General features: G+C 36.6%; 1 protein-coding gene across 1 annotated transcript in view; it reads right to left on the reverse strand.

Annotated features, from left to right (window-relative positions):
• Gucy1a2 (guanylate cyclase 1 soluble subunit alpha 2) overlaps positions 1 to 18,521 on the reverse strand; it is a 57,899-nt gene extending 39,378 nt beyond the window's left edge. The window contains exons 1-3 of the mRNA XM_052189420.1: positions 18,477 to 18,521; positions 15,764 to 15,837; positions 14,816 to 14,937 (exon numbers count right to left, since the gene is read on the reverse strand). Of these exons, the coding sequence (XP_052045380.1) occupies positions 14,816 to 14,937; positions 15,764 to 15,837; positions 18,477 to 18,521 (241 nt within the window). The remainder of the gene's footprint in view (positions 1 to 14,815; positions 14,938 to 15,763; positions 15,838 to 18,476) is intronic.
• Between the last annotated feature and the right edge of the window lie 8,282 nt (positions 18,522 to 26,803).

A 26,803-nucleotide genomic window follows, 5' to 3' on the forward strand; every position in this document is an offset into this window, starting at 1 on the left:
TATTATTTTTCTTTGAGTTTACTTATGTAGTTGATTACATGGGTGGATTTCTGTATATTGAACAATCCCTGCATCCCTGAAATGAAGCCTACTTGATCATGCTGGATGATCATTTTGATGTGTTCTTGGATTCAGTTGGCAAGAATTTTATTGAGTATTTCTGCATCAATATTCATAAGAGAAATTGGTCTAAAGTTCTCTTTCTTTGTTGGGTCTTCATGTGGTTTACCTATCAGAGAAATTCTGGCTTCATAGAACAAATTGGGTAGTATTACTTCTGTTTCTATTTTGTGGAATAGTTTGAAGAGTATTGGTATTCAGTCTTCTTTGAAGATCTGTTAGAATTCTCCATTAAACCCATCTTGTCCTGGACTTTTTTTGGTTGGTAGCCTATTAATAACTGCTTCTATTTCTTTAGGCATTATGGGATTATTAAGGTCATTTATCCGATCCTGATTTAACTTTGGTACCTGGGATCTGTCTGGAAAATTGTCCATTTCATCTAGATTTTCCAGTATTTTTGAGGATAGACTTTTGTAGTAGGATCTGACGTTTTTTGTTTTTTTTTATTTCCTCAGTATCTGTTGTTATATTGCCCTTTTCATTTCTGATTTTGTTGATTTGGATACTGTCTCTGTGCCCTCTGGATAGTTTGGCTAATGGTTTATCTATCTTGTTGGTTTTTTTCACATACCCAGCTCCCAGATTGGTTGATTCTTTGTATACTCGTTTTTTTTTTTTTCTACCTGGTTGAATTCACCCCTGGGTTTTATTATTTCCTGCCCTCTAGTACTCCATGGTGTATTTGCTTCTATAGCCTTCACATGTGCTGTGAAGCCGCTAGTGCATGCCCAGGATCTTCTTGTTTCATAATCTCTGGTGAGAAGTCTGGTGTAATTCTGATAGGTCTGCCTTTATATGTTACTTGACCTTTTCCCCTTACTGCTTTTAATATTCTTTCTTTGTTTAGGGCATTTGGTGTTTTAATTGTTATGTGATGGGGTGAATTTATTTTCTGGTCCAATCTATTTGGAGTACTGTAGACTTCTTGTATGTTCATGGCATCTCTTTCTTTAGGTTAGGTAAATTTTCTTCTATAATTTTGTTGAAGACATTTACCAGCCCTTTAAACTGGAATTCTTCACTCCCTTCTATGCCTATAATCCTTATGTTTGATCTTCTTCTTGTGTCCTGGATTTCCTGGATGTTTTGGGTTAGGAACTTTTGACATTTTTCATTTTCTTAGACTATTGTGTCAATGTTTACTATGGTATCTTCTGCACCTGAGATTCTCTCTTCTCTCTCTTGTGTTCTGTTGTTGATGCTTGTGGCTAAGACTCCTGACTTCTTTCCTAGGTTTTCTTTCTTTTTTTATTAGATATATAATTTATTAACATTTCAAATTATTTCCCCTTTCCTGGATTCCCTCTTCCCAGAAAGGCCCATAAGCTGTCTCCCCCCCCCCCACCTCTTCTCCCATCAACCCATTCTCAATTCCATGTTCTGGTATTCCCCAACAATTCTGCATTGAGCCTTTCCAGGACCAGGAACTTCTCCTTCATATTCTTGGGCATCATTTGATATGTGAATTGTTCCTTGGGTATTCCAAATTTCTGGGCTAATATCCACTTATCAGTGATCGCATACCACGTGTGTTCTTTTGTGATTGGGTCACCTCACGCAGGATAACATTCTCCAATTCCACGTACTTGCAAAGAATTACATGAATTCATTGTTTTTAATAGCTAGTAGTATACCTCATTTTCTGTATCCATTCCTCTGTTGAGGGACATCTGAGTTCTTTCCAGCTTCTGGCTATTAAAAAATAGGGCTGCTATGAACATAGTATAGCATGTGTCCTTATTACATGCTGGGGAATCTTCTGGGTATAGATATGCCCAGGAGTGGTATAACTGGGTCTTCCAATAGTATCATGCCCAATTTTTTGAGGAAACACCAGACTGATTTCCAGAGTGGTTGTACCAGCTTTCAACCCCACCAGCAGTGGAGGAATGTTCCTGCTCCTCCACATCCTCACCAGCACCTGTTTTCTCCTGAGTTTTATACTTTGGTTTCTATTCAGATCATATAAATCTTTTGCCTTTTCCTAGATTTTCTATATCCATAGGTGTTTCCCTTTGTGATTCCTTTATTGTTTCTACTTTTATTTGTAGATTCTGGATGGTTTTGTTTGATTCCTTCACCTATTTGGTTGTGTTTTCCTGTATTTCTTTAAGGGTGTTATTTATGTCCTTCTTGAAGCCCTCATCATCATGAGCTGTGATTTTGAATCCAAATCTTGTTTTTTGTTATGTCAGGGTATCTGGGACTTGCTGTTGTTGGAGAACTGGGTTCAGATGGTGCCATGTTGCCTTGGTTTCTGTTGGTAACCTTTTTGTGTTTGCCTTTTACCATCCGCTTATCTCTGGTGTTAGCTGGTCCTGCTTTCTCTAGCTGGATATTGTCCCTCCTGCAGGTCTGCAAGCCTGTCTCAGAACACCTGGGAAACTAGCTCTTCCCTGGCACAGAGGGCTATGGATCATCCCAGCTCCTGGGTACAGATGGAGCCCGGGAGGACCCTGTCCCAGCTGCTGTGCCACTCCTGTGTTCCCTGAGCTCCTGTCCTTCCCCACCTGGCACAATCACTGGAGAGAAAATGGTGGCCTCACCCCCAAACCAGGGAGTCAAAGCACTCCCTGGAGACCAGTTTTTCCCTGGCAGGATAAGTGTACAGGCAGCGGTAGAGCAGTCTAGCTCTGGGTGCAGGTGGAGCCCAGAAGGACTCTGTCCCAACTGCTCTGCCACTCCATTCCTGTGTTCCCTGCACTCCTGGCAGAACCTGCCTCCACTCAGTGCTTTTTAGTCCACACGATATGACAAGCCTGCAGCAGAGCCTTAATGCTATGATCTCTGGAGCTTCAATCCACCTTCCTGACATCATGACTAAAACCTTCTGAAATTATGAGTAAAAATATGAAATCATGTTTATAAATTCATCTCTTATTTGACCAAGAATTGGCATCACAGTGATGTAAAAATAACTAATGTAAAACAAACATTCTGCTTTTACTACATGCTAAAGGCATGACTCTACTCAATCAGGCTGACCTATCTTGGCTTTTATTTATTTTGCTCAATATCAGAAATAAGTGACTAATAAGTGACTGTTTTAGCGTGGAAGGACATGTTCATATAATAAGCACTACTAATGTAGGGAAACAAAAGCAAGATGGAAGAAGTCTGTAAATCTTATTCATGTTGGACAATTTAGTAGATAGACAGACAGACATGATAGATAAATGTTAGATAGATAAACAGAAAGACAGAGAGATAATTGATAGCACAGAGACTACCTATACAAATCTTATTTGTATACAAATTTGTGTACAAATCTGTCAAGATAAGAAATGGAGTCTAATTTTGCCACATTCCTTTAAAGTTATTCTCAAATTCCTAAAATCTTTTACATCTCATGGTACAATGCTACCTAACTCAATCCTAGAAATTTATTTTTATGAAAGCAAAACAAAATTTTTAATGGACTAGTACTATGGGCACATTCCATACTCAATGAATGTTTTAAGCAATTCCAAAATGAAGTTAAAAAATCTTGAGAAAGCATGTAGAATTACAAAACATTAAAAAATAAATTAGAGTTTACATTTGTTGTAATTATAAAAAAGGTTTCAGAGATTGTTTTTATTTATTAAACTTATTTAAATTTATTACATTTCAAGTATTATCCCCTTACACTGACTTCCTCCCCTCCCTATCCGATCCCCTCTCCCCTGCTTCTATGAGAGTGTACCTCCACCCAACCACCAATTCCTGCCTCCTCGCCCCCTATTCTTATATACTGGGGCATTTATTGAGGCTTCATAGGACCAAGGATCTCTCCTCCCATTGATGCTTGACAAGGCCATCCTCTGCTACCCATGCAGACAGAGCCATGTGTCCTCCTTGGTTGGAAATTTAGTCCCTGGGAGCCCTGGTGGATCTGGTTGGTTGATACTGTTATTCTTCCTATGGGAACCCCTTCAGCTCCTTCAGTCCTTTCTCTAACTCCTCCATTGGGAACCCTCACTCAGGACAATGGTTGCCTGTGAGTATCCAACTCTATATTTGTAAGGCTCTGGTAAGGCCTCTAAGGAGACAGATATATCAGGCTCCTTTTAGCAAGCCTTTCTTAGCATCCACAATAGATTCTGAGTTTAGTGGATGAATCACCAGGGGGAACAGTATTCATATGAATTACATAGCTGTGAATCCAGTTTGAACATACAACTTCTTGGTTCACAACTTCTTAGAATTTTTTGTCATCATCAACTTCATTAACATTTTCACAAAATTTCCAGAAAAATATAAATGTTTCTAAACATGCATTTCTATACTTTGTACTATAAGACTTTATAAACCATAAAGACAGCTTGGGCAGTAACACAGTTGATAAAGTGCATAAGAAGCTGAGAATTCCAAAGAACCCCCAAAATAAGCCAGGTGTGATGACACGTATTTATAATCTCAGTGCCAGGGTAGAAAACATGTAGATATTGTCAATCAGTGGATTGACAGCTTGACTAGTTAAATCTGTGTCCTACAGAGCAATGGAACACCCTCTCTCAAATAAAAAAGATGGAATATTTTTGTTTATTTGTATCTGTGGCTAACACATGTACACATGTGCCTACTCACATGTGTGTGACCAAATAATCCTGCTCACACTCTCTTACATACAGAAAAGCATTGGTAAAGATTGATTTATAAAGCATTTTCAGTTGAGGAGAAAATGTAATAGCAAAAAGTGAACTGATATTACCAATTGATATGCTATATAAACACACTATAAAATAAATGAAGGGTGAAATACATTTGTATAGAACATACATGAGTACATTAAATTCATGGTAAGTTGTACAGTTCATACTATGTAAATATTTCAAAACTTTTGGTTCCCAGATGGCTTTTCCTTCAGTCTCTGCTTTGCACTTTGTCCCTATATATGCTCCCTTGAGTATTTTGTTCCCTTTTCTTTTTTTCCTGTTTTATTACTTCTTGTATTTTTTAATAGATACAGTATTTATTTATGTTTCAAATGATATCCCCATTCCTCATTCCCCCCTGAAAACCTCCTATCCCATTTCTGCTCCCACTGCTTACTAAACCAACCACTTCTGCTTCCTTGTGCTGGTATTCTCTTACACTGGGGAAACAGCCTTCACAGGACCAAGGGCCTCTCCTCTCATTAATGTCCTACAAAGCAGTCCTGTGCTACATATGCATCTAGATCCATAGGTCCCTACATGAGTACTCTCTGTTTAGTCTCTGAGAGCTCTTGGGGTACTGTTTGGTTCATGTTTCTGTTCCTCCTATGGTGCTGCAAAATCCTTCAGCTCCTTGGGTCCATTCTCTAGCTCCTCCACTGGGGACGCTGTACACAGTCCAGTGGCTGGCTGAAAGCATCATCCTCTGTATTTGTCAGGCACTGGCAGAATCTCTCGGGAGCAGCTATATCAGACTCTTAGCAGCAAGCACTTGTTGGCATTCCAAACACTGTCTGGGTTTGGTAAGTTTATATGGGATGGATGCCCAAGTGCAGCAGTCTCTGGAAAACCATTACTTTAGTCTCTGCTCTACAATTTTTCTCTGTATATCATCCAATGGGTATTTTATTCCCCCTTCCCAGAAGGCAGAAGTATCTGTACTTTAGTCTTACTTCTTGAGCTTCATGTAGTCTGTGAATTGTATCTTTGGTAATTGTACCTTGAATTCCTGATTTTTCCAAGACTCTTATCATGAAGAGGTGTTGGATTTTTTGAAATGCTTTCTCAGAATTTAATGACATGATCATATGCTTTTTCTTTGAATTTGTTTATATGATAGATTACATTGATGGATTTCTTTTTTTTTCTTTTTTTTTATTCGATATAATTTATTTACATTTCAAATGACTTCCCCTTTTCTAGCCCCCCCACTCCCCGAAAGTCCCGTAAGCCCCCTTCTCTTCCCCTGTCCTCCCACCCACCCCTTCCCACTTCCCTGTTCTGGTTTTGCTGAGTACTGTTTCACTGAGTCTTTCCAGAACCAGGGACTGCTCCTCCTTTCTTCTTGTACCTCATTTGATGTGTGGATTATGTTTTGGGTATTCCAGTTTTCTAGGTTAATATCCACTTATTAGTGAGTGCATACCATGATTCACCTTTTGAGTCTGGGTTATCTCACTGAGTATGATATTCTCTAGCTCCATCCATTTGCCTAAGAATTTCATGAATTCATTGTTTCTAATGGCTGAATAGTACTCCATTTTGTAGATATACCACATTTTTTGCATCCACTCTTCTGTTGAGGGATACCTGGGTTCTTTCCAGCATCTGGCAATTATAAATAGGGCTGCTATGAACATAGTAGAACATGTATCCTTATTACATGGTGGGGAATCCTCTGGGTATATGCCCAGGAGTGGTATAGCAGGATCTTCTGGAAGTGAGGTGCCCAGTTTTCGGAGGAACCGCCAGACTGATTTCCAGAGTGGTTGTACCAATTTGCAACCCCACCAGCAGTGGAGGAGTGTTCCTCTTTCTCCACACCCTCTCCAACACCTGCTGTCTCCTGAATTTTTAATCTTAGCCATTCTGACTGGTGTAAGATAAAATCTTAGGGTTGTTTTGATTTGCATTTCCCTAATGACTAATGAAGTTGAGCATTTTTTAAGATGCTTCTCCGCCATCCGAAGTTCTTCAGGTGAGAATTCTTTGTTTAACTCTGTACCCCATTTTTTAATAGGGTTGTTTGGTTTTCTGGAGTCTAACTTCTTGAGTTCTTTATATATATTGGATATTAGACCTCTATCTAATGTAGGATTGGTGAAGATCTTTTCCCAATTTGTTGGTTGCCGATTTGTCCTCTTGATGGTGTCCTTTGCCTTACAAAAACTCTGTAACCTTATGAGGTCCCATTTGTCAATTCTTGCTCTTAGAGCATACGCTATTGGTGTTCTGTTCAGAAACTTTCTCCCTGTACTGATGTCCTCAAGGGTCTTCCCCAGTTTCTTTTCTATTAGCTTCAGAGTGTCTGGCTTTATGTGGAGGTCCTTGATCCATTTGGGTTTGAGCTTAGTACAAGGAGACAAGGATGGATCAATTCACATTCTTCTGCATGCTGACCTCCAGTTGAACCAGCACGATGGATTTCAATATATTGAACCATTCCTGCATCTCTGAGATGAAGCCTACTTGATCATGATGGATGATCTTTTTTATGTGTACTTGGATTCGGTTTGTGAGAATTTTATTGAGTATTTTTGCATCAATAATGATAAGAGAAATTGGTCTGAAGTTCTTTTACTTTGTTGTGTCTTTGTATGGTTTAGGTATCAGAGTAACTGTAGATTCGTAGAAGGAATTGGGTAGTGTTCCTCCTGTTTTTAATTTGTGGAATAGATTGAAGACGATTACTATTAAGTCTTCTCTTAAGGTCTGATAGAACTCTGCATTGAACTCAAGAAGGACTAAAGCACCCACTTTGGTCTTCCTTGTTCTTGAGCTTCATGTAGTCTGTGAGCTGTATCTTGGGTATTCATAGTTCTTTGGCTAATATCCATTTATCAGTGAATGCATACCATGTTTTGTTTTGTTTTGTTTTGTTTTGTTTTTTGTGATTGGGTTACCTCAGGCAGGATGATATTTTCTAGTTCCAACCATTTGCCTAAGAATTTCATGAATTCATCATTTTAATAGCTAAGTAGTACTCCATTGTGTAAATGTACCACTTTTTCTGTATCCACTCCTCTGTTGAAGGACATCTCCGTCCTCTCCAGCTTCTGGCTATTATAAATAAGACTGCTGTTAGCATAGTGGAACATGTGTCCTTGTTGTATGTTGGAGATTCGTTTGGGTATAAACTCAGGAATGGTATAGCTGGATCCTCAGGTGGGAAAACATAAAAATGACTAAACTTTAAAATCACTATTAATGTTAAATTTTAGAGACTATAAATGACACTACTTCTCAGCTGTTGGCTAAGATCCAAGTGAGAATATAGAGAGCAACATGAGTATGCACTATTGTGAGAAGGTAAATGTCACCTTTATTTTATCAGGTAGTACCAAAAAGAAGCTCCTCCCATCACATACTAATTAAGACACCAAGTGAACAGAAAAAAAAAAGAAAGCATATTGAAAGCAGTAAGGGAAGAAAGTCAAGGAACATGTAAAGGCAGACCTATCAGAATCTCACCACACTTCTCAACAGAGACTCTAAAAGCCAGCAGACGCTAGGCAGATGCCATACAGACACTAAGAAAAAAAATGCAAGCCCAGGCCACTATACCCAGCAAAACACTCAATTACCATAAATGTAGAAATCAACATACTCCAAAACAAAACCAATTTAAACAATATCTTTACACTAATTCTGCCATACAGAGAATAATAGAAGGAAAGTCCAATATAAGGAAGGAAACTATACCCAAGACAAATCTTTTCACAACAAACCCCAAAGAAAAGAGACACACAAATATAATTCCACCTCTAACAATAAAAAATAAGAGGAAGCAACAATCATTGGTCCCTAATATCTTTCAACATCAATGGACTCAATTGCTCAGTAAAAAGAGATAGGTTAACAGACTGGAAATGTAAACAGGACCCAGCATTTTGCTGCATACAGAAAACATACCTCATTGAAAAAGATATCACTTATCTGAAATATTCCAAGCATATACTCCCACAAACAAAGCAGGAGTAGCCATTCTAATATCCAGTTAAATAGACTTTCAACTAAAATTTATCCAAAAAGAGGGGGAAGAACACTACATACACATCAAAGGAAAAATCCATCAAGATGAACTCTCAATTCTGAATAGCTATGCCCCAAATGCAAGGGCAGCCACATTTGCAAAAGAAACATTACTGAAACACAAAACAAATCTCACAAACAAACAAAATCTCACACAATAGTAGTAGGAGATTTCAATGTCCAACTCTCACCAATTGACAGATCATTGAAACAGAAACTAAACACAGACACAGTGAAATTAAAAGAAGTTATGAACCAAATGAATTTAACAGATATCTAGGAAACATTTCACCCTAAAACAAAAGAATATACCTTCTTCTTAGTATGTCATGGTACTTCTCAAAAATTGACCATATAATAGGACACACAACAAACCCAAACAGATACAAGAATACTTAATTAATCCCATGAATTCTATTAGACCACTACAGACTAAGGTGGTCTTCAATAACAACAAAAAGAACAGAAATCTCACATACACATGGAAGCTGAACAACTGTCTACTTAATGATAACTTGATGACGGAAGACACAATGAAAAATATTAAAGACATTTTAGAATGTAATGAAAATGAAGGCACAATATATAAAAACTTGTGGAACACACAGGAAAAAAAAGAAAGAAAATAAGTGCTAAGAGGAAAATGCCTTGCCCTGAGTGCCTTCATAAAGAAATTGGGGAGATCGTACACTAGCAGCTTAACATCACATCTGAAAACTTGAGAAAAAAGAAACAAATACACACAAGAGGAGTAGATGGCAGAAAATAATCAAATTTAGGACTGAAATCAACCAAGTAGAAATAAAGAGAACTATACAAAGAATCAATACAACTAGGAGCTGGTTCATTGAGAAAATCAGCAAAATATATAAACCCTTAGCCAAACTAACTAGAGGGCAGAGAGACAGTAACCAAATGAACAAAATCAAGAGTAAAAAGGGAGACATAACACAAAAACGGAGGAAATTCAAAAAGTAATCAGATCATACTTCAAAAGGCTATATTCAACAAAACTGGAAAATCTAGCTAAAATAGATGATTTTCTAGACAGATACCAGGTATCAAAGTTAAATCACGATCAGGAAAACCATCTAAATAGTTCCATAACCCCTTAGGAAATAGCAGCAATCATTGGAAGTCTCCCAACCAAAAATAGCCCAGAGTGTGACAATTTTAGTGCAGAGTTCTCTGACCTTCAAAGAAAACCTAATAAGAATACTTCTCAAACTATTCTACAGAATAGGAAGAGAAGGAACATTACCCAATTCTTTCTATGAAACAACAGTTATACTGATTTCTAAACCACAAAAAAAACCAACAAAGAAAGAAATTACCAGACCAAATTCCCTTATGAACATTAATGCAAAAATAACAAAGTTCTTGCAAACTGAATCCAAGAACACAAAAACAAACATTCACCACTATCAAGTAGGCTTCATCCCAGGAAAGCAGAGAGGGTTCAATATACAGAAATTCATGAATGAATATAAAAAAACTCAAATAAAACACATGATCATCTCATTAGATGCTGAAAAAGCCTTTGACAAAATAAAACACCCATTCATATTAAAACTATTGGAGAGATCATAAGTATCATAACTAAATATAATGAAAGGAATATACATCAAACAATAGCAAGCATCAGACTAGAGGGAGAGAAACTAAAAGCAATCCCATTAAAAACAAGGGCAAAAACAAGTATTGCCTACTCTCTCCCTACCTATGCAATATAATGCTGTTTATAATGGTTATAATAGTACTGGTTATATATGCAATATAAGTTCTGGCAAGAGCAATTACACAACAAAATGAGATGAAAGAGATAGAAATTGGGAAGGAGGAACTCAAGATATCACTATTTCAAGATGATATGATAGTATACATAAGTGATTCCAAAAAGTTTACCAGAAAGATCCTATTGCTGAAAAACATCTTCTGCAAGGTGACTGGATATAAAATTAACTCTAACAATTCAGTACCCTTTCCTCCACTCAAAGAACAAATAGGATGAGAAAGAAATTGGAAAAAGAACACCCTTCACAATAGTCACAAATAATATAAAATATCTTGGTGTGACTCTAACCAAGAGAGTGAACAATATGTATGACAAGGACTTCAAGTCCCTGAAGAAGAAATCAAAGGCCTCAGAAGATGGAAAGATCCATACTCATGGACTGGTATGATTAACATAGTAAAAATGGCCATCTTACCAAAAGCAATCTACAGACTTAATGTGATCCCCATCAAGATTCCAATATAATTATTCATAGGTTTAAAAAAAAGCAATTCTAAAATTCAATGGGAATAATGAAAATTCCAGGATATTGAAAACTATTCTCAGCAGTAAAAGAACTTCTGGGGTAATCACTATACTTGGCCTCAAGCTGTACTATAGAGCAATAGTGATTAAAACCTGCATGGTATTGGTACAGATACAGGCTAGTAGAACAGTGGAATAAAATTGAAGAGCCAGAAATGAACCCACACACCCATGGTTATTTGATCCTTGACAAAGAAGCTAAAACCATCCAGTGGAAAAATAGACAGTATTTTCAACAAATGGTGCTTGTTCAAGTGGAGGTCTGCGTGTAGAAGAATGCAAACTAATCCATTTCTCTCTTCTTGTATAAAGTGAAGTCCAAATGGATCAACGTCCTCCTCCTAAAATCAGATACGCTGGATGTAATAGAAAAGCTGGATGTAATAGAAAAGAGCCTCAAACACACGGGAACAGGGGAAAATTTCCTGAACAGAACACCAATGGTTCATGCTCTAAGATCAACAATCTCTAAATGAGACCTTATAAAATTAAAAAGTTTCTAGACACTGTCAATAAAACAATACGGCAACCCACATATTAGGGAAAGATCTTTACCAAGCCTACATCTGATATAGGGCTAATATCCAAAATATACAAAGAACTAAAAAAGGTAGATTCCAAAGAAACAAATAACCCTATTCAAAAATGGAGTACAGAGCTAAAATAGAATTCTCAACTGAAAAATCTGGAATGGCTGAGAAACACGTAGGGAAATGTTCAACATCCTTAGTCATCAAGGAAATTCAAATCCAAATGATACTCAGATTCCAACTGACAGACATCAGAATGTCTAAGATACAAAACTCAGGTGACAGCAGATGCTGGCAAGGATGTGTAGAAAGAGGAACACTCCTTCATCGCTGGTGGGATGGCAAGCAGGAAAACTCACTTTGGAAATAAACATGGTGGTTCTTGAAGAAACCCAACTATACCACACTCCTGGGCATATTCCCAAAAGATGCTCCAATATATGACAAGGACACTTGATCCACCATGCTTATAGCAGCCATGTTTATAGAAGCCAGAAGTTGGAAACAAACCAGATGTCCCTCAACAGAAGAATGGATACAGAAAATGTGATACCTTTACACAAAGGAGTACTGCTCAGCTACTAAAAACAGTAACTTCATGAAATTAGCAGACAAATGTATTGAAATAGAAAATATCATCCTGAATAAGGTTATTCAGACACAAAAGAACACACATGGCATGCCCTCGCTGAGAGTGAATATTAGCCCCATAATGCACAATGCCCATGACCAGGGTGTGAGTCCTGCAATAAGGCTGAAACAGAATGATTGCAGGAGATGAAGGGAGGGGAGCCATGGGAGAAAGAGAGGAGAAAGAGAAAATAAGAGAGGCAGGATCAGGTACTGAAGAGGACATGAGAGTGATACAGAGAGTCGGGAAATTGAATACAAATATGTATGTATTAGGAGGGATAAGGAACTGGAGATAGTCACTGGAGGGTCCCAGATGCCAGGGATATTAAAGGCTCCCGGGACCTAATGGTGATGACTTTAGCTGAAATGTGCAGAGAAGGAGAGAGAGAACCTGTAGAGAACACCTCCTATAAATAACCATGGCCCTTGGTTCAAGGGATGGGTCCACACACCTATCTCAAAGGTTTTTAACCCAGAAATGTTCCTTTCCAAAAGAAGAACAGGAAGAAAAAAATGGAGTACGGACTGGAGGAAGGGCCATCATGGCACTGCTCCCAGCTAGGATCCATCCTGCCTATAGACACCAAACCCAACACTGTTGCTGTTGCCAAGAGGCACTTGCTGACAGGAACCTGGTGTGGCTCTTCCTTGGACAGTTGTGCCAGAATCTGACCAATGCAGATGTGGATGTTTGGGGCTAACCATCAGACTGAGCTCAAGGACCCCAGTTGGGAAGCTGTCAGAAGTACTCGAGAAGCAGAGAGGGATTTCAATCCTACAGGAAGAGCAACATCATTTGACTAGACCATCCAGAGCTCCCAGGGAATAGACCACCAACCAAGAAGTATACAGGGAGGGATCCATGGCCCCAAATACATCTGTAGAAAAGGGTGGCCTTGTCTGACATCAATGGGAGAGGAGGCACTTGTTTTGTGGATGTTTGATGCCCCAGTGTAGGAGGATGCTGGATTGGTAGTGCGAGACAGGGTGGGTGAGTGGGGGAGCACCCTAATAGAGGCAAAGGGGAAGGAGTAAAGAGGTTGCAGGACAGGGGGATATTGTGGAGGGGTAACTGGGTATCCTTTCAGATGTAAACAAATCGAATGATTAAGTTAAAAATTGAGAATGTCATAACTACACAGATATTTAACTCATAGATTTGAGCATGCCATAACTTCTCATCTCACTCCCTTAATTCTCTACACTCATTCTATCTCTGTACTTTTATTGCTAGCTAAATACAAGCCACCCACTGTACCAAATGACAACATCTTCAAAACAAACATAGCACAGGCCCTTATGATGCATATTTTACAACAGCAAATACAAAATGTCCTGTTTTATAGGAGTGCAAGCATATTTTTACAATTCATACAAACTAAAATTAGACTTTGCATATCATTGCTTTTAAAATACTCATGTTTTTCAGACAACTAAAATTAGATTATCTAAGCATGCAATAGCCATAGGGATTGAAATAATGCAATAATTTAATACTGAAAGCCATAGGTAGAGGGGGCACCATTCATATCTATCTTCTCTTACATAAGGGCCTTTTGGGAAAACTCTGCTGTGTCATCACAGTGATTATTAGGAATCTAACATGAAGTGAACAGAAATCAATTTGCAAACTATGTGACAGAAAGCAGGCACAAGTGGTTACTAATTAGAAGAACACCACCTTGTCTGTGAACAGTTTTCCCCCATATTGGGAAAGGGTTAAAAAAACAGGCTTTAGTAAGCAATTATTTTCTAGGTCTTCAGTGCAGGGAGGGGTAGAATCAACAAACAATGAAGGCATTGATGGTTCTCCAATGTGCTATAGATTCTTATCTGAGGCATAAAGAAAAATGGGGATCAAAAAAGAACTGAACTATTTTCACTTCAAATGTAGAAAGCAAAAGAAAATTAAATGATAAAAATTAAATAACTTCTGTAAGAAATTAGGGATAAACAGATTGCAGCTGTGATATCAGCTATGCAAATGCTCTTGTACAACAAGGACTTCAGAATTTCCTAGAATCCAACTCATTTAAAAAACAGAATGCATGGTTCCACTTATAACAGTATATTCACCCATGTGGGAGTATCCAAAATCCTGAAGGTAAATAGTAGCATCTTCATGATGCACAGTCCCTAGGCCTAAGCCTACGTATGGCACCCAATGGATGACAAGATTCACTGATATGCTACAAGGACATCCAAGAAATAAGAAAGTATAACCTTGAGAAGAAAGAAAGATTATACCATTCAGGTGAAGGTAAACACTAGGGAAGTATGGATTATATACGCCTAATACTGATATCATATAAATATTTGAAAATATTTCCCAGGAATGTAAGATTTTTTGTGAGTTTACAAGTAAAGAACTTGTTTGTAATTTACATAAAAACATTTTCATGGATGTAAAATCAAAAACTTTCTTGGTCTCCAATTATCATATTCTCCAAACATAAGAGAAAATTAAACACTGAAACTTTTACTTTCTCTTCCCCTCATAGTCTCTGCAAATCATATAAAAAAACATATAGTTAATATACCGAGTATATTAGCAGTACGCTGAAGAATTCCTGAGACATCTTCAATTGCCTCTTTGTTGGAATGGTCTGAATAGGAGCATCTGTTAGAGATATTGTGGAAATTCTTTTCTGCATCTCTGTAACTAAGAAGAAAACAAAATTAGCATATAAAGGATTTTTTGAAAACATTTGAAAAAGCACTCATGTCTATACCAAGTACATACAGTCTACACTTTCTGGACAACCACCTTTAAAATAAATGATTCTTTAAACATACTTCTGTCATAAGCTACCAGTCCCATTAATATTTCTAGTATAGGACTATATCTTGAGGCAACTCTTAATTAGAAAGCTCTGTGAGGTATAGAAAAATATATATGGTATGAAGGAGAAAGAGGCAATAATGAGAAGAGAAGTTTAAGTAAGGGGAAGGATGGGAGATTTGGACTGAGAACAGGGTGGGAAGGAGAATAACTAATATTGGGCATGTTTGAAAAAGCCAAATGCACATCTACTAGTTGTAAATTTTCCAACAGTCTGGGGAAAAAGTAAGAGTAAAACAGTGTTGTAAAGTGGGAAGGGAAGTTAGATAAAGAGAGGACTTGGCATGTAGAACAGAGGTGGGAGTTAGTGGAGGTATAACTAACACTAAGGCTATTTTAAAATGACATATGGAAAGCTACTGTTTTATGAGATTTTAAAATATGCAGAGTTCCATATAAAAGCGTTTATCCGGTGTTGCTTTACACAGGAGAGAATGCTCCTCCCAGAAGCCAAATTTTGCCAAATAAAAACCTAGTACCAGATGTGGGATAGTTCTACAACAAGGCTCATGCAAGCGGTGTTCTGAACATCACCCAAAGACACATTTTAAAGCCATCGCTCTTGGTAACCCTCTATAAACTCATTTCTTAAGACATGGTATAATTGGGTTAGTACTGACCAGGAAGCTTGTGCCCTTCCCACTACCTGCCATAGTACCAGAGGTGCAATCCAGGCTGCTTGGAGGAGAAGTCATCAAGAGTCTTTCCCAGCTGTGAACCCTGAAAGCCACAATAACAACCAACATGCAAGATATGTACATGTGTACAGTAGTGATATGGATGTTATCGGGTATCCAACTGCTTTTTAAATTCATTCTCATGCTGCATGAGAGGAAAGGAATGCTTTGTAGTGCAAATTTGGCTAAGACCTCAGAACAATCATAGGACTCACACGGTGAATCTACTACTATTACTTTGCTGAATGGAGGAATTCCCAAACTGACCTCTATATCTGTATTTCTATACTCATAGAATAGTAAAACTCACAAAACACATTAGAAAATTTCCTTAATTCAGTGGAAATGTAAAACTGACCAAAGTATAGAGAATACTTGTCAGCTGAAGACTCAGCTATAAATGGGGCATCTATATCACCCACCCAAGGATGTAGGGCATTATAGCAAATGTGTAATGACCAGAGATCTTCTGGATATAACAGGACTGCTACACTAATGAATTCAAAGAGCATCTCCTTAACAGACCTATGCAAGGCCACATCAAATAACATTTCAGCATGAAGAGGGAAGGAGCTCTAAAAGCCCCATTCCTAGCTGAGGAGTTATTGATAGTTGATGGCTTCTGGATAAAGATCAGTTTCTTTAAAGATATTACCTTTACTAGGTCAAACATGGGGTTCAATCTACTTGCAACCACTTTACAGTACCAGGGCTCTTGCCTCACCAAGGGTCTTGCCTCATCTCTTGAGTCTTAGTAAAACTCCATGTGAATCTGTCTCAACTGTCATCACTCTCAAAATCAGTCAGATTCTGCAGAAGAGGCAAGAAGCCTTAGCATACCACCAGGAGTTTTTGGTGCATTTCTTTCTATGGAGTCTCAACAAAAGGAGCTCAACTACACAATGCAAGGTGAACCAATACAAGCATGCTGTTTAAGAAGTTTCGGAAATAACATGTCATTCCATGTGCTTACTTTAAGAGAACATCCTTTTACCTGTGTCCACTTCAGCAAAATGTTCCTTCATGTGTTTTCCCCAGGAAAATACCATCAAACACAACTGACTCTTCTACTCCATCATACTCATTTAGGAAAAAATCCATCAAAATGACATTTCAATACTGAATATCTATGCTCCAAGTGTAAGGTCATTCATATTTGTTTAGGAAATAATACTAAAGGTTAAATCTTATGATGAACCACACATATTAATAGTGAGAGATGTTAACATCCGACACTCTTCAGTGACAGATTATCAGACAGAAACTAATCAGAAATAATGAAACTAAAGAGATATTGTGGATCAAATAAACCTAACAGATATCTACAGAACATTTCATCAAACATGAGTCTCAACAGATACAAGAAAATTCAAATAACTCTTAGTCCCTACCAGACCACCATAGCTTAAACTTCAACAATGACAGAAACAAGAGACTGCCTACAATCCCATGGAAACTGAACAACTCTTTACTCAATGAAACACTCTCAAGGAAAATATATAGAAAGACTTTAAAGACTTTCTAGAATTCAATGAAAATGAATGCACAATGTACCCAAACTTATGTGAGACAATGAAAGCAATGCTAAGAGGAAGTTTCAAGGCAATGCATTCCTTTGAAAAGAAATTAGTGAATTTTTAGACTTAATATGGAGTTATGACTTATAAATTATGTTCTCATGACTTAATAGTGCACTTGAAAGTTCTAGAATAAAAAAGAAACAAGTAACCCCAAGAGGAGTAGAAATACACAAACAGTAGAAATTAGAAATTAACTAATCAGAAATAAAGAGAACAATAAAAAAAAAATCAATGAAACCAAGAGCTGATTCTTTAAGGAAATCAACAAGACAGACAAGCCCTTAGCCAAACTCAACCTACTGCAAATTAATATGCCAAGGCAGGTTGATATCTATAGGATGCCTACCTGTTCTGAGGAGAAATGGAATAATAGGACATGGTGGGTAGGAAGGTGAGAAGGAAGAACTTGGAGAAGAGGAGGGAGAAGAAGATGAGATTGAGATGTAAAATTAATTAACTAAGGAAAGAAAAAAAGAAGCATATTATATAACATTACCCACAGTGGCCCAGATAACAGTGCTATAAATGGATGATTAAGTAAATAGAGTAATTAGAGCCTGAAAAAATTTAACTTACCATTTTTTAACTCTCAGAAATTGTCTAAGTAACCTGGTCTATCAGAGTACTTTCTTGCACATATCACAATAGTATGTCCTAGAGTACCCATGAGGGACTGCATGACCCAATGCCTTTATAAGCTGAGATAAGCTGGAACTTTCCTAGTGGCCTCTGAATGATCTGACTATTGAGGACATTGGTGACAAAGTGTTTAGCATTCCAAAGGTCTAGCCAGGAAGACCAGAATGCTTGTTCAGAAGGCAAACGTCACTCGAACTCTGTTGACCCTCATGTTTAAAATGGGGAAACTTAGACTCTGAAATTTTAAGGAGACTTCCCATGATTATTTGATAATAGAACATGGTTTGAAGTCCAATATGTCATATCTGTCAAAATTTGAAGCATATAGCTCCACAACAATGACACAGATAGATGAAGAGGTATACAATCCTGGCATGAGGTATTAGAAAAATAATACCACACTAGCTAATATCACTCAAACCTATCTCTCTAGTCCCTTAAATGAGCCCTGCTGATTTCCTACCTGCTCCTCAGTATTCTTCCCATTGTACATTGCAAAAGCATTCATTCCCTATTGTGGTTACATCACCAGCATGGATACTTTTCCCTAGAAATATGAGTTAAATAGCCACTAATGGATACTTGCAGCCAACAATCAGACTGAGCATGGGGACCCCAAGGGAAGAGTTAGGATAAAGGAGCTGAAGGAGATTACAACCCCATAAGAAGAATAACAATATCAACTAACCATACCCCCTTGAGTTCCCAGTAACTAAACCACCAGCCAAAGATTACACATGGAGGGACCAAATGGCTCCAACTGCAGATATAGCAGAGGATTGCCTTATCTGGCATCAATAAGAGGGGAGGCCCCTGGTCCTGTGGAGGCTCGATGCCCCAGTATAGGGGATGCTAGGGCAATGAGGTGGTATTGGGTAGATGAGGGAGCACCCTTATAAAGGAAGGTGGGGGGATTGGGGTTGGACTTGTAGAGGGGAATCCAGGAAGTAGGACAACAATTTAAATGTAAACAAATAAAATAACCAATAAAAATGAATAAAAAATAGTCCAAAAATTATAAGTAAAGTGGAGGACATTAGGTAGCATAAATAAATAAATGAATAAATAAATAAATAAATAAATAAATAAATAAATAAATAAATAGTCTCTAACATAAGGAAGCGCATGCATCATCCCCTTACTCAGATATGGGAGATGGAAGCAAAAATGTGCTATACAAACAAGATAAAGTCTCGCAAAATGTAAAACCAGATTATTTTACAAAGTCATTCTAGCTCACAAATGTAGAAAACTAACCATAAATGTTATGCTATACAAGTAAATTTATGCCAAAAGTGTACCAGATCAGTATAAGTACAAAATTGACTATTATAATGGATATGCTACTCTCAGTCCCTCAGTTTATACCCTTCCCATGTATAATTTTTAGTTCACTATGCTACTACTCACATACTTCTAGATTATAATTTATTAATTTATCTCCTCTTTACCCATCTTTTTAAAAGTTATTGTCTCTCACATGTCAACCATTAACAAAACAAAGGGATATGGAATAAGCAAGATAAGTGGGGGAAAGATAAAAAGAGCTAATGGTGATCTATGTGAAATTACAGGTGATACTATAATGGAAATGACTTGTTTGAAGGCTGAGGTCAGAGAAGGCGAGTTTCTTGAGGTTAGGTACTCAGGGAAGACCTTTTAGAAGTGATGGAATTCTAGCAGAGACCTTCATACAGAAAAAAAAAGTAATATGCAGACATCTGCAAATAGAACATTCAAGAAAGTAGTATAAATCCCAAAACTGATCTTGACGAAACTAGAAATTGGAGTGAAATGAATACAGTATGGTAAAAGACAATGGACTTTTGAAAATAGAGGTCTGATGACAGAATTCAGATTTTTATCTATTCTAATGGGCAATGTTATGGTTTATCAAGACAATTCAAATTGAAATCTCTGAATTCATTAGAGTGACTGGTTAACTTGTCAGAAATGATAATCTTGATCTCATCTCAGATTTATGAAACTAATGCTGGTGATCAACATTAGGGTTTATCTTGGCCTTTACTAAGAATGTCTGTGAAGATGGTTCCAGAAGTGATCAATGTTTGTCAGTGAACTGAATAGAAAACAGTCACCTTGAGTATCAGTGCCATTATCTAACATGATGGGAATCTGGAATGGGACAAAAGCAAAAGAGGGAGCTAGTACACTCTTATATGCTAAACTCTTCCTAAAAAGATGAACTTTGCTTGTTGTCATTGCCTATGGACAATTATATTCATCAACTTTTAAACCCAAATTTACACTATAAATTCTCCAAGATGGCTTTCAGACCTTATCTTCATACTGGGTACTTTACTGTTTGTTCTCTTTATTCTGAAACTTCCAGCATCTTAGACTGGGACTGATTTCACTCCAGTGTGCAACCAGCCACTGTGAAACTATTCAGCTTCTGATCATAAAAATCAAACTAATATATTGTTATTTGTGAGTATGTGTATGTGTGTGTGTATGTATGTGAACATACACACACACACATACATGTATACATAAATATATGTAGTTATAAGGCAATTTTAATGCAGATTAATATTTAGGAACCACTGACTTCAAGTAGTTTTTAAATCATTCTTTATAATAAGAACTCAGGACTAGTTGACAATAAGTAGAAGCGAGAAAAGCCAGATCAAAATCTCTCAGTAAGAGACAGTAAAAGACGATGACGATGATGATGATGATGATGATGATGATGACAACAGTGACAATTATAATAACAACAGTAGAGAGGAATAGATTTATTACATAGCATGAATATATTATTTTAGCATTCATTTTTACAAGAAAAACAATCTCTATGAATAAATAAATGAAAAAGAGAAAAACAAAATATAGAATAATTGTGCAAAGTGCAAAGATGAAGCGCCTCTGGAAGAAAGGACTCCACAACAAGAGGCTCTGTCCTCTTTGTGATCCTGTGAACAATGATCCTTGAGTCCAGGGCTAGGTTCTCAGAGACTGCAAAAAGCCTTCAGGAGTTTCTATGGGAAACAGTTATAAGAACTCAAGGAGTGTTGCACACTGCCTTTGATATTGATATGTAAAACAGATCAAAGGATACAGTTTTAAGGAAAGAAGAAGGGATATTGATAAGACAGAGGTTGACACCATATTGAGAAAGAAAGAAGACATACATTCTCTTCTTTCCTGCTATTGCTTCTCAATATGTGGTTTGACATTACAATATTTGCCTAAGAGAAATATAATTTTCATAAAGTAGAAGAAATTTTTTCTCTTTAGGAGTACATCTTCAAAAATATGGAAAATAATGCATTGTGAAACTTATTCTCTATTGTTTGAAATTCCCTTAAGTGTAGAAACACATCAAATTTCACAGTTAGAAATAACTAGTGTTTTGTGAGGAGGAACACCACATAGGTGTGAAGGCATTAGTCTCAGTGTTAATGATATTAGCTTTTCTCCTTTTTCAATTTTGTAAAGAGAAATACAGAGCAGAGAGCCTTAAAGTTAAATAAGAAAGTTTAAACAGGAAGCTATACAATGAGAAGTAGGGACAAGGAAAGACAGAATCAAGAAAGATGAGTACAATGAGACAGTAGCCAACTAGCTCCATCAGCATCAAGGCAAATGAAGCCATTCCTGGGCCATATCCTAGACATCATTCAAGTAAGCAGCTTGATGGTCTATTTTAATCAAGTATGACATGAGGACCCCTTGTGATAAAAAGATCATCCATAGTCATTATATTGTGTTGGACAGAATAAAGAGAACTAGGAAAAAACAAGAAGGGAATCATCTCAGTTCATGTCAATATACATACCAAGAAGAGTTATGGCAGTTAGATAAAAGAGAACTCCATCCCACCAATGGCTAAAGGCTATTCTAGTAATTATCACAGTGAAGTTAATTATCTATTTCAATGAAAACATAAGAGTTCCTCTCCCAGTTTTTCCCTATGGCAATGCAATTCTGTTCATAAATAAGAGCATTTTAACAATTACTTGATTCCAAAGCAAAGACTGGAACTTATAACTTTTAAGACAGTACTTTGATTTTAGTCACTGGCATTATCATAAAATATTTAAAATAATAATAACAAATATACAGCAGTTATTATAGATGACAAAGTGTTTAGGTCTATGAACTAACTTAGGTATATGAACCACAGAGCATACTTTGAATGTAGCAACTTCAATGAGTTATTGCTCTTATTTTAAAATGTACAAGGAAAGATTAACTTGGCATTCTTTTGCTCCATTAAGATAAACTATTTTAAATCACTAATGGCATCAAATTAAAAGCCATCTCATAAGTTTAAATATCTTTCCTTAGGACTGCACTCCTGAGATTTAATGTGCTAATGTTTCAAAGCGATTGCCACTGAATAACAATCAATATAATAAACAACTGCTTTAAAGTACATGGCACTAAGTGAAGCACTGAAATCACTTTCCATTCTTTTGTCCTGTTTTATTTTAATCACATTATATTCTGATAGTCCAAAATGTGGGCTACAATGATTCCCATAATGTAAAATGATCCCTAATAATATTTCAAGGATTACAAGAGTTTGACTTTTTACAAGCCAAAACATTGCTGCACACAGAAAATACTAACGAAATATAGTGACAATATCCATTGTTGCTAATGTTAATTGATTTAATTTGATAAGCTAGATAAGTCACAAAAGTAAATTTTAGTTTTCTGAGATTTGCCAAACTGCTTTTTATTATAGTCAATCAAAAGTGAATTTAGACTTATTTATTTGGAGTTTTCTGACGAAAAATTCTTTCACTGAAATAACTTAATCATGACATCTAATTTTGGGGTTATTAACATAACTTACATTTTTTTAAAATATCTCTGTACAGGTGAAGTCTTGATAACTTACTTTTTGATATGAACCATAATTAATACACACAATTTCTAAATCCATTTTTAAAAAATGGGGACTAACAGAGATACCATGCAGCATGTGACCCTGGCTAAAACAAGACCTTTCCTTAAAGTTGATTGCAACCAAACTTTATGTAAAAATACAAATTCCCATTCAAAGTCAGCATTTGTACCAACAATCCTTTGTTAGTAGAAAAAAATTATAAGATTCAGTCTTACAAATAGAAAATAAGAACATAAGAAGGAGGAAAAGTGGGATGGAAAAAAAAGAGAATATTATTTTCCATTTAAAAGGAGAAAACACAAAAACCAAATTATTTTTTATTGTACAGTACTCTTATTAATCCTAGCCTACATGTTAACATACAGACAGCATAAAGTTAACTTCAAGAGCACATTAACTTGCAAGTTCAAAATCTGCACTTGATAAACTTTGAAGTGTTTCCATCAATAGCCAAAAAATCCATTTTTACTCACCCGATAACTTGATGTTCATAATACTGCAATGTCCTCTTGAGAGTCATGTGTATCGTCTGAGGCTACAGTATGATAACAAGAGTGAAAACACATTATCAGTTCATCAGTATGGTTTCCAATTTGAGAACAGGCAGATTTTATTTCATAAATGTTGTTACTTTACAGTGTTAGTGCATTTTCCATTTGGTCATGTGTATTCCCCAGAGGGAATACATAACCCAGTTAGCAAATGTCCAGTTTCCCAGTGTTAAGTACAATGGTCTTTTCTGTCCCCAACTCAATTATTTTGATGAACTATTACTGAGTATTAAATAACATACTCAGTGGCTGCAATGAAAGGTTTGCAATAGTAAAAGGCACTACTAGAATGTGGCTAGCATCCCGTTCCAGGTACTGTGTATAATCCATGTGAAATTAATGACTAGCTGAAAATTCACACCTTTATTTGTTCTTTCATGCTGTAATGAGACTTCTAAGGTAGCCTGGTAGTAACAGTAAATTGAGTTAAAAATTTCAACTCTATAATTACATATTTTAAGCTTAATGTTCTTTTCTTTTTGTATTAGTTTTGTATCTAGAAGGACTCATCGGATGGCTGGGATAAGATGGGAAGCAGTGACCCATATTCCATTAGCAATACTTCAAGTCAGCCTAACGTCCTGTGTGCTTCAAGAAATATTAAGCAGAAGATTGTTCTCATGTCTCATGGACAGGCCACTAGTGCTTTGGGTTGTTCCCTAATGTCTTCAAATATAGGTTTGGCTGGGCAGTGGTGGTACATGCCTTTAATCCCAGCACTTGGGAGGCAGAGGCAGGCAGATTTCAAGGCCAACTTGGTCTACAGCGTGAATTCCAGGACAGCAAGGACTATACAGAGAAACCCTGTCTCAAAAAATAAGGGAAAAAATATGAGTTTGTAGTTCATGAATGAATTATGTAATCTTCTCTCCTAATGGCAGGTTAAGATATTTTATTAATCCTACATCAAGGAATTGTGATCAGATTTATCTAAACAATAGGGTCTCAAATTTTGAAAATCTACATATACATTTAAATTAGATTCTAATATCTAAGAACATTAATTTTTTAGGATGTTATGATAACTAATTTCTCAATAGCAAAAGAATAAATCTTTAAAATAAAAGTTTCTCTAAAATTCTAACATTTATACCCATAGATTATGCATCTCTCAGCTGTCATCAGAGAAGGATTTTAGTAGATTATTAAAAGAGAAACCTATAGAAAAATAGACTGGTGAGACCATGATCAGACATGGTATCATATCATGTCTAAATGAGACATTGGTATACCACCAACCCAAAGGTTCAGAGATCACAGTGGAAGAGGAAACAGAAATATTATAGGGGCCAGAAGTAGTGGTTTTTTCCAGATATGACAGAGCTGTTGCACACATGAACACTTTCCAGAGTCTGATATTTTCTAATATTGACTCATGCTTTGGCTTCGTATAAGTAAGGACTATGTCCAAGGCCGTAAATTTCTACAATGGAATGATACTCTGACCTACAAATACATATTCTTGTATGTCATGGTGTGTACCCCTGTTTTATTTTATTACATAAACTTAGTTCTAGCTTTAAAGCAAACATTTCCAACAAAAGGAGGTATAAAAGAATTGAAGGTAGAAAGCAGCTCTGATTCACTACACAAAACCTACAGCAGATCCAGCCAGCCAAAACACCAGCATGTATGGGGAGACATTCATGAAGTCCCACCCCTATCTGAGGAGTTACTGTCAACTGATGACTGCTGCTTGAGAAAAAAATGATTTTTCTTCAAGGATATGGCTCCTCACAACCTAACAATGCTCCAGTAGATGATCTTATAACATTCATAAACATACAGGAAGGAGACTTTAGTGAACTTAGTGGAGTTCTAATTTTTTGTTTTTTGCTTTTTACTTGTTTGTTGTAAGTATATAATGTCATGAATGAAGTGGGGAGAGAAATGGAAACAGTATTACATGGTAAAAGGGAGATTTGATCAAACATATAATATGCATATATGAAATTCTCAAACAACTTCTGTTGTCTACAATTCTCAAAATATTTCTTTTTACTATAGTCCAACAGAAATAAAGCCATTAAATGGTTAGTAAAATGTTGATACATTATGCCAAGGATAAATTTTTAAAAAAATGTCAATAACATATGTTCTTCCATATTTATGTACCATTACAATTTGGTAATGTCAGCAACCACTACTAATGAATTCTACAAAACTAGTATCATTGAGAAGGTTATCTGTAGAAAAATCCAGTGCTAATCTGGTTGCCTAGGAAAGAGTTAATCACTTCTTGATTCTAATTCTTCAAAGTGAATCGTAAAAGCATAAAAGGAGACACAAGAGATCTCTGTTAATTTTTACTTCAACCCAACCCACATTAGCTCTGTATAAAACATCAAGAATAAGTTTGGTGATCTACCTTCAATCTTTTCAAACCTCCTTTTATTGGAAATGTTTGCTTTAAAGCCAGAACTGAATTTATGTAATAAAATAAAACAAGAGTGCATGTTATGGCATGCAAGAGTCTAGGTGAGAGTATCATTCCATTGTAGAAATTTAAGGCCTTGCACATAGTCTTTACCTATACAAAGCCAAGCATGATTTAATGTTAGAAAAAAATCATACTCTATGAATTCAAAGTGTGGCATTGTGCATACTTCCCCTTCTCTGACGGGATACTTTGGGATCAAAGTGTGGATACTTTGATCCTTATTGGAAAGTGGATCAAAATGCCCATGGCTCACAGTCAACAAATAGAATGAACATAGGGTCCCCAATGGAGAAGCTAGAGAAAGGACCTAAGGAGGTGAAGAGGTTTGTAGACCTGCAGGAGGAACAATAATATGTACCAACCAGTACCCCCAGAGCTCCCAGGGGCTAAACCACTGACCAAAGAGTACATATGGAGGAACCCATGGATCTAGCTACATATGTAGCAGAAGCAGACCATTTCAAACATCAATGAGACGAGAGACCATGGGTGCTGTGAAGGCTCAATTCCCCAAAATAGGGGAATGCAAGTCAAGAAATGGGAGGGAGAGGGGACCAGGGGGAGAGGAAATGGTATAGGGGATTTTCAGAGGGGTAATGCAGAAAGGGGATACCATTTGAAATGTAAATAAAGCAAATATGTAATAAAAATCATATGTTTTAATAAAAAAGAATTATACGAATATATGCTTTATATGTGACTATATATTTAAACACAGAAATATATACATATACATATGTGTATGTATATATAAACACAGAAATATATATACACATATACATACATGTATATATATATATATATATATATATAGAGAGAGAGAGAGAGAGAGAGAGAGAGAGAGAGAGAATAAAAAAGAAAAGAAAAAATCAGATTCTGAATTCAAATTGGAACATTGTGCCTACTTCCCCTTCTCT

Source organism: Apodemus sylvaticus, chromosome 7 (genome assembly GCF_947179515.1).
Source record: "Apodemus sylvaticus chromosome 7, mApoSyl1.1, whole genome shotgun sequence".
Taxonomy (NCBI): Eukaryota; Metazoa; Chordata; class Mammalia; order Rodentia; family Muridae; genus Apodemus; species Apodemus sylvaticus.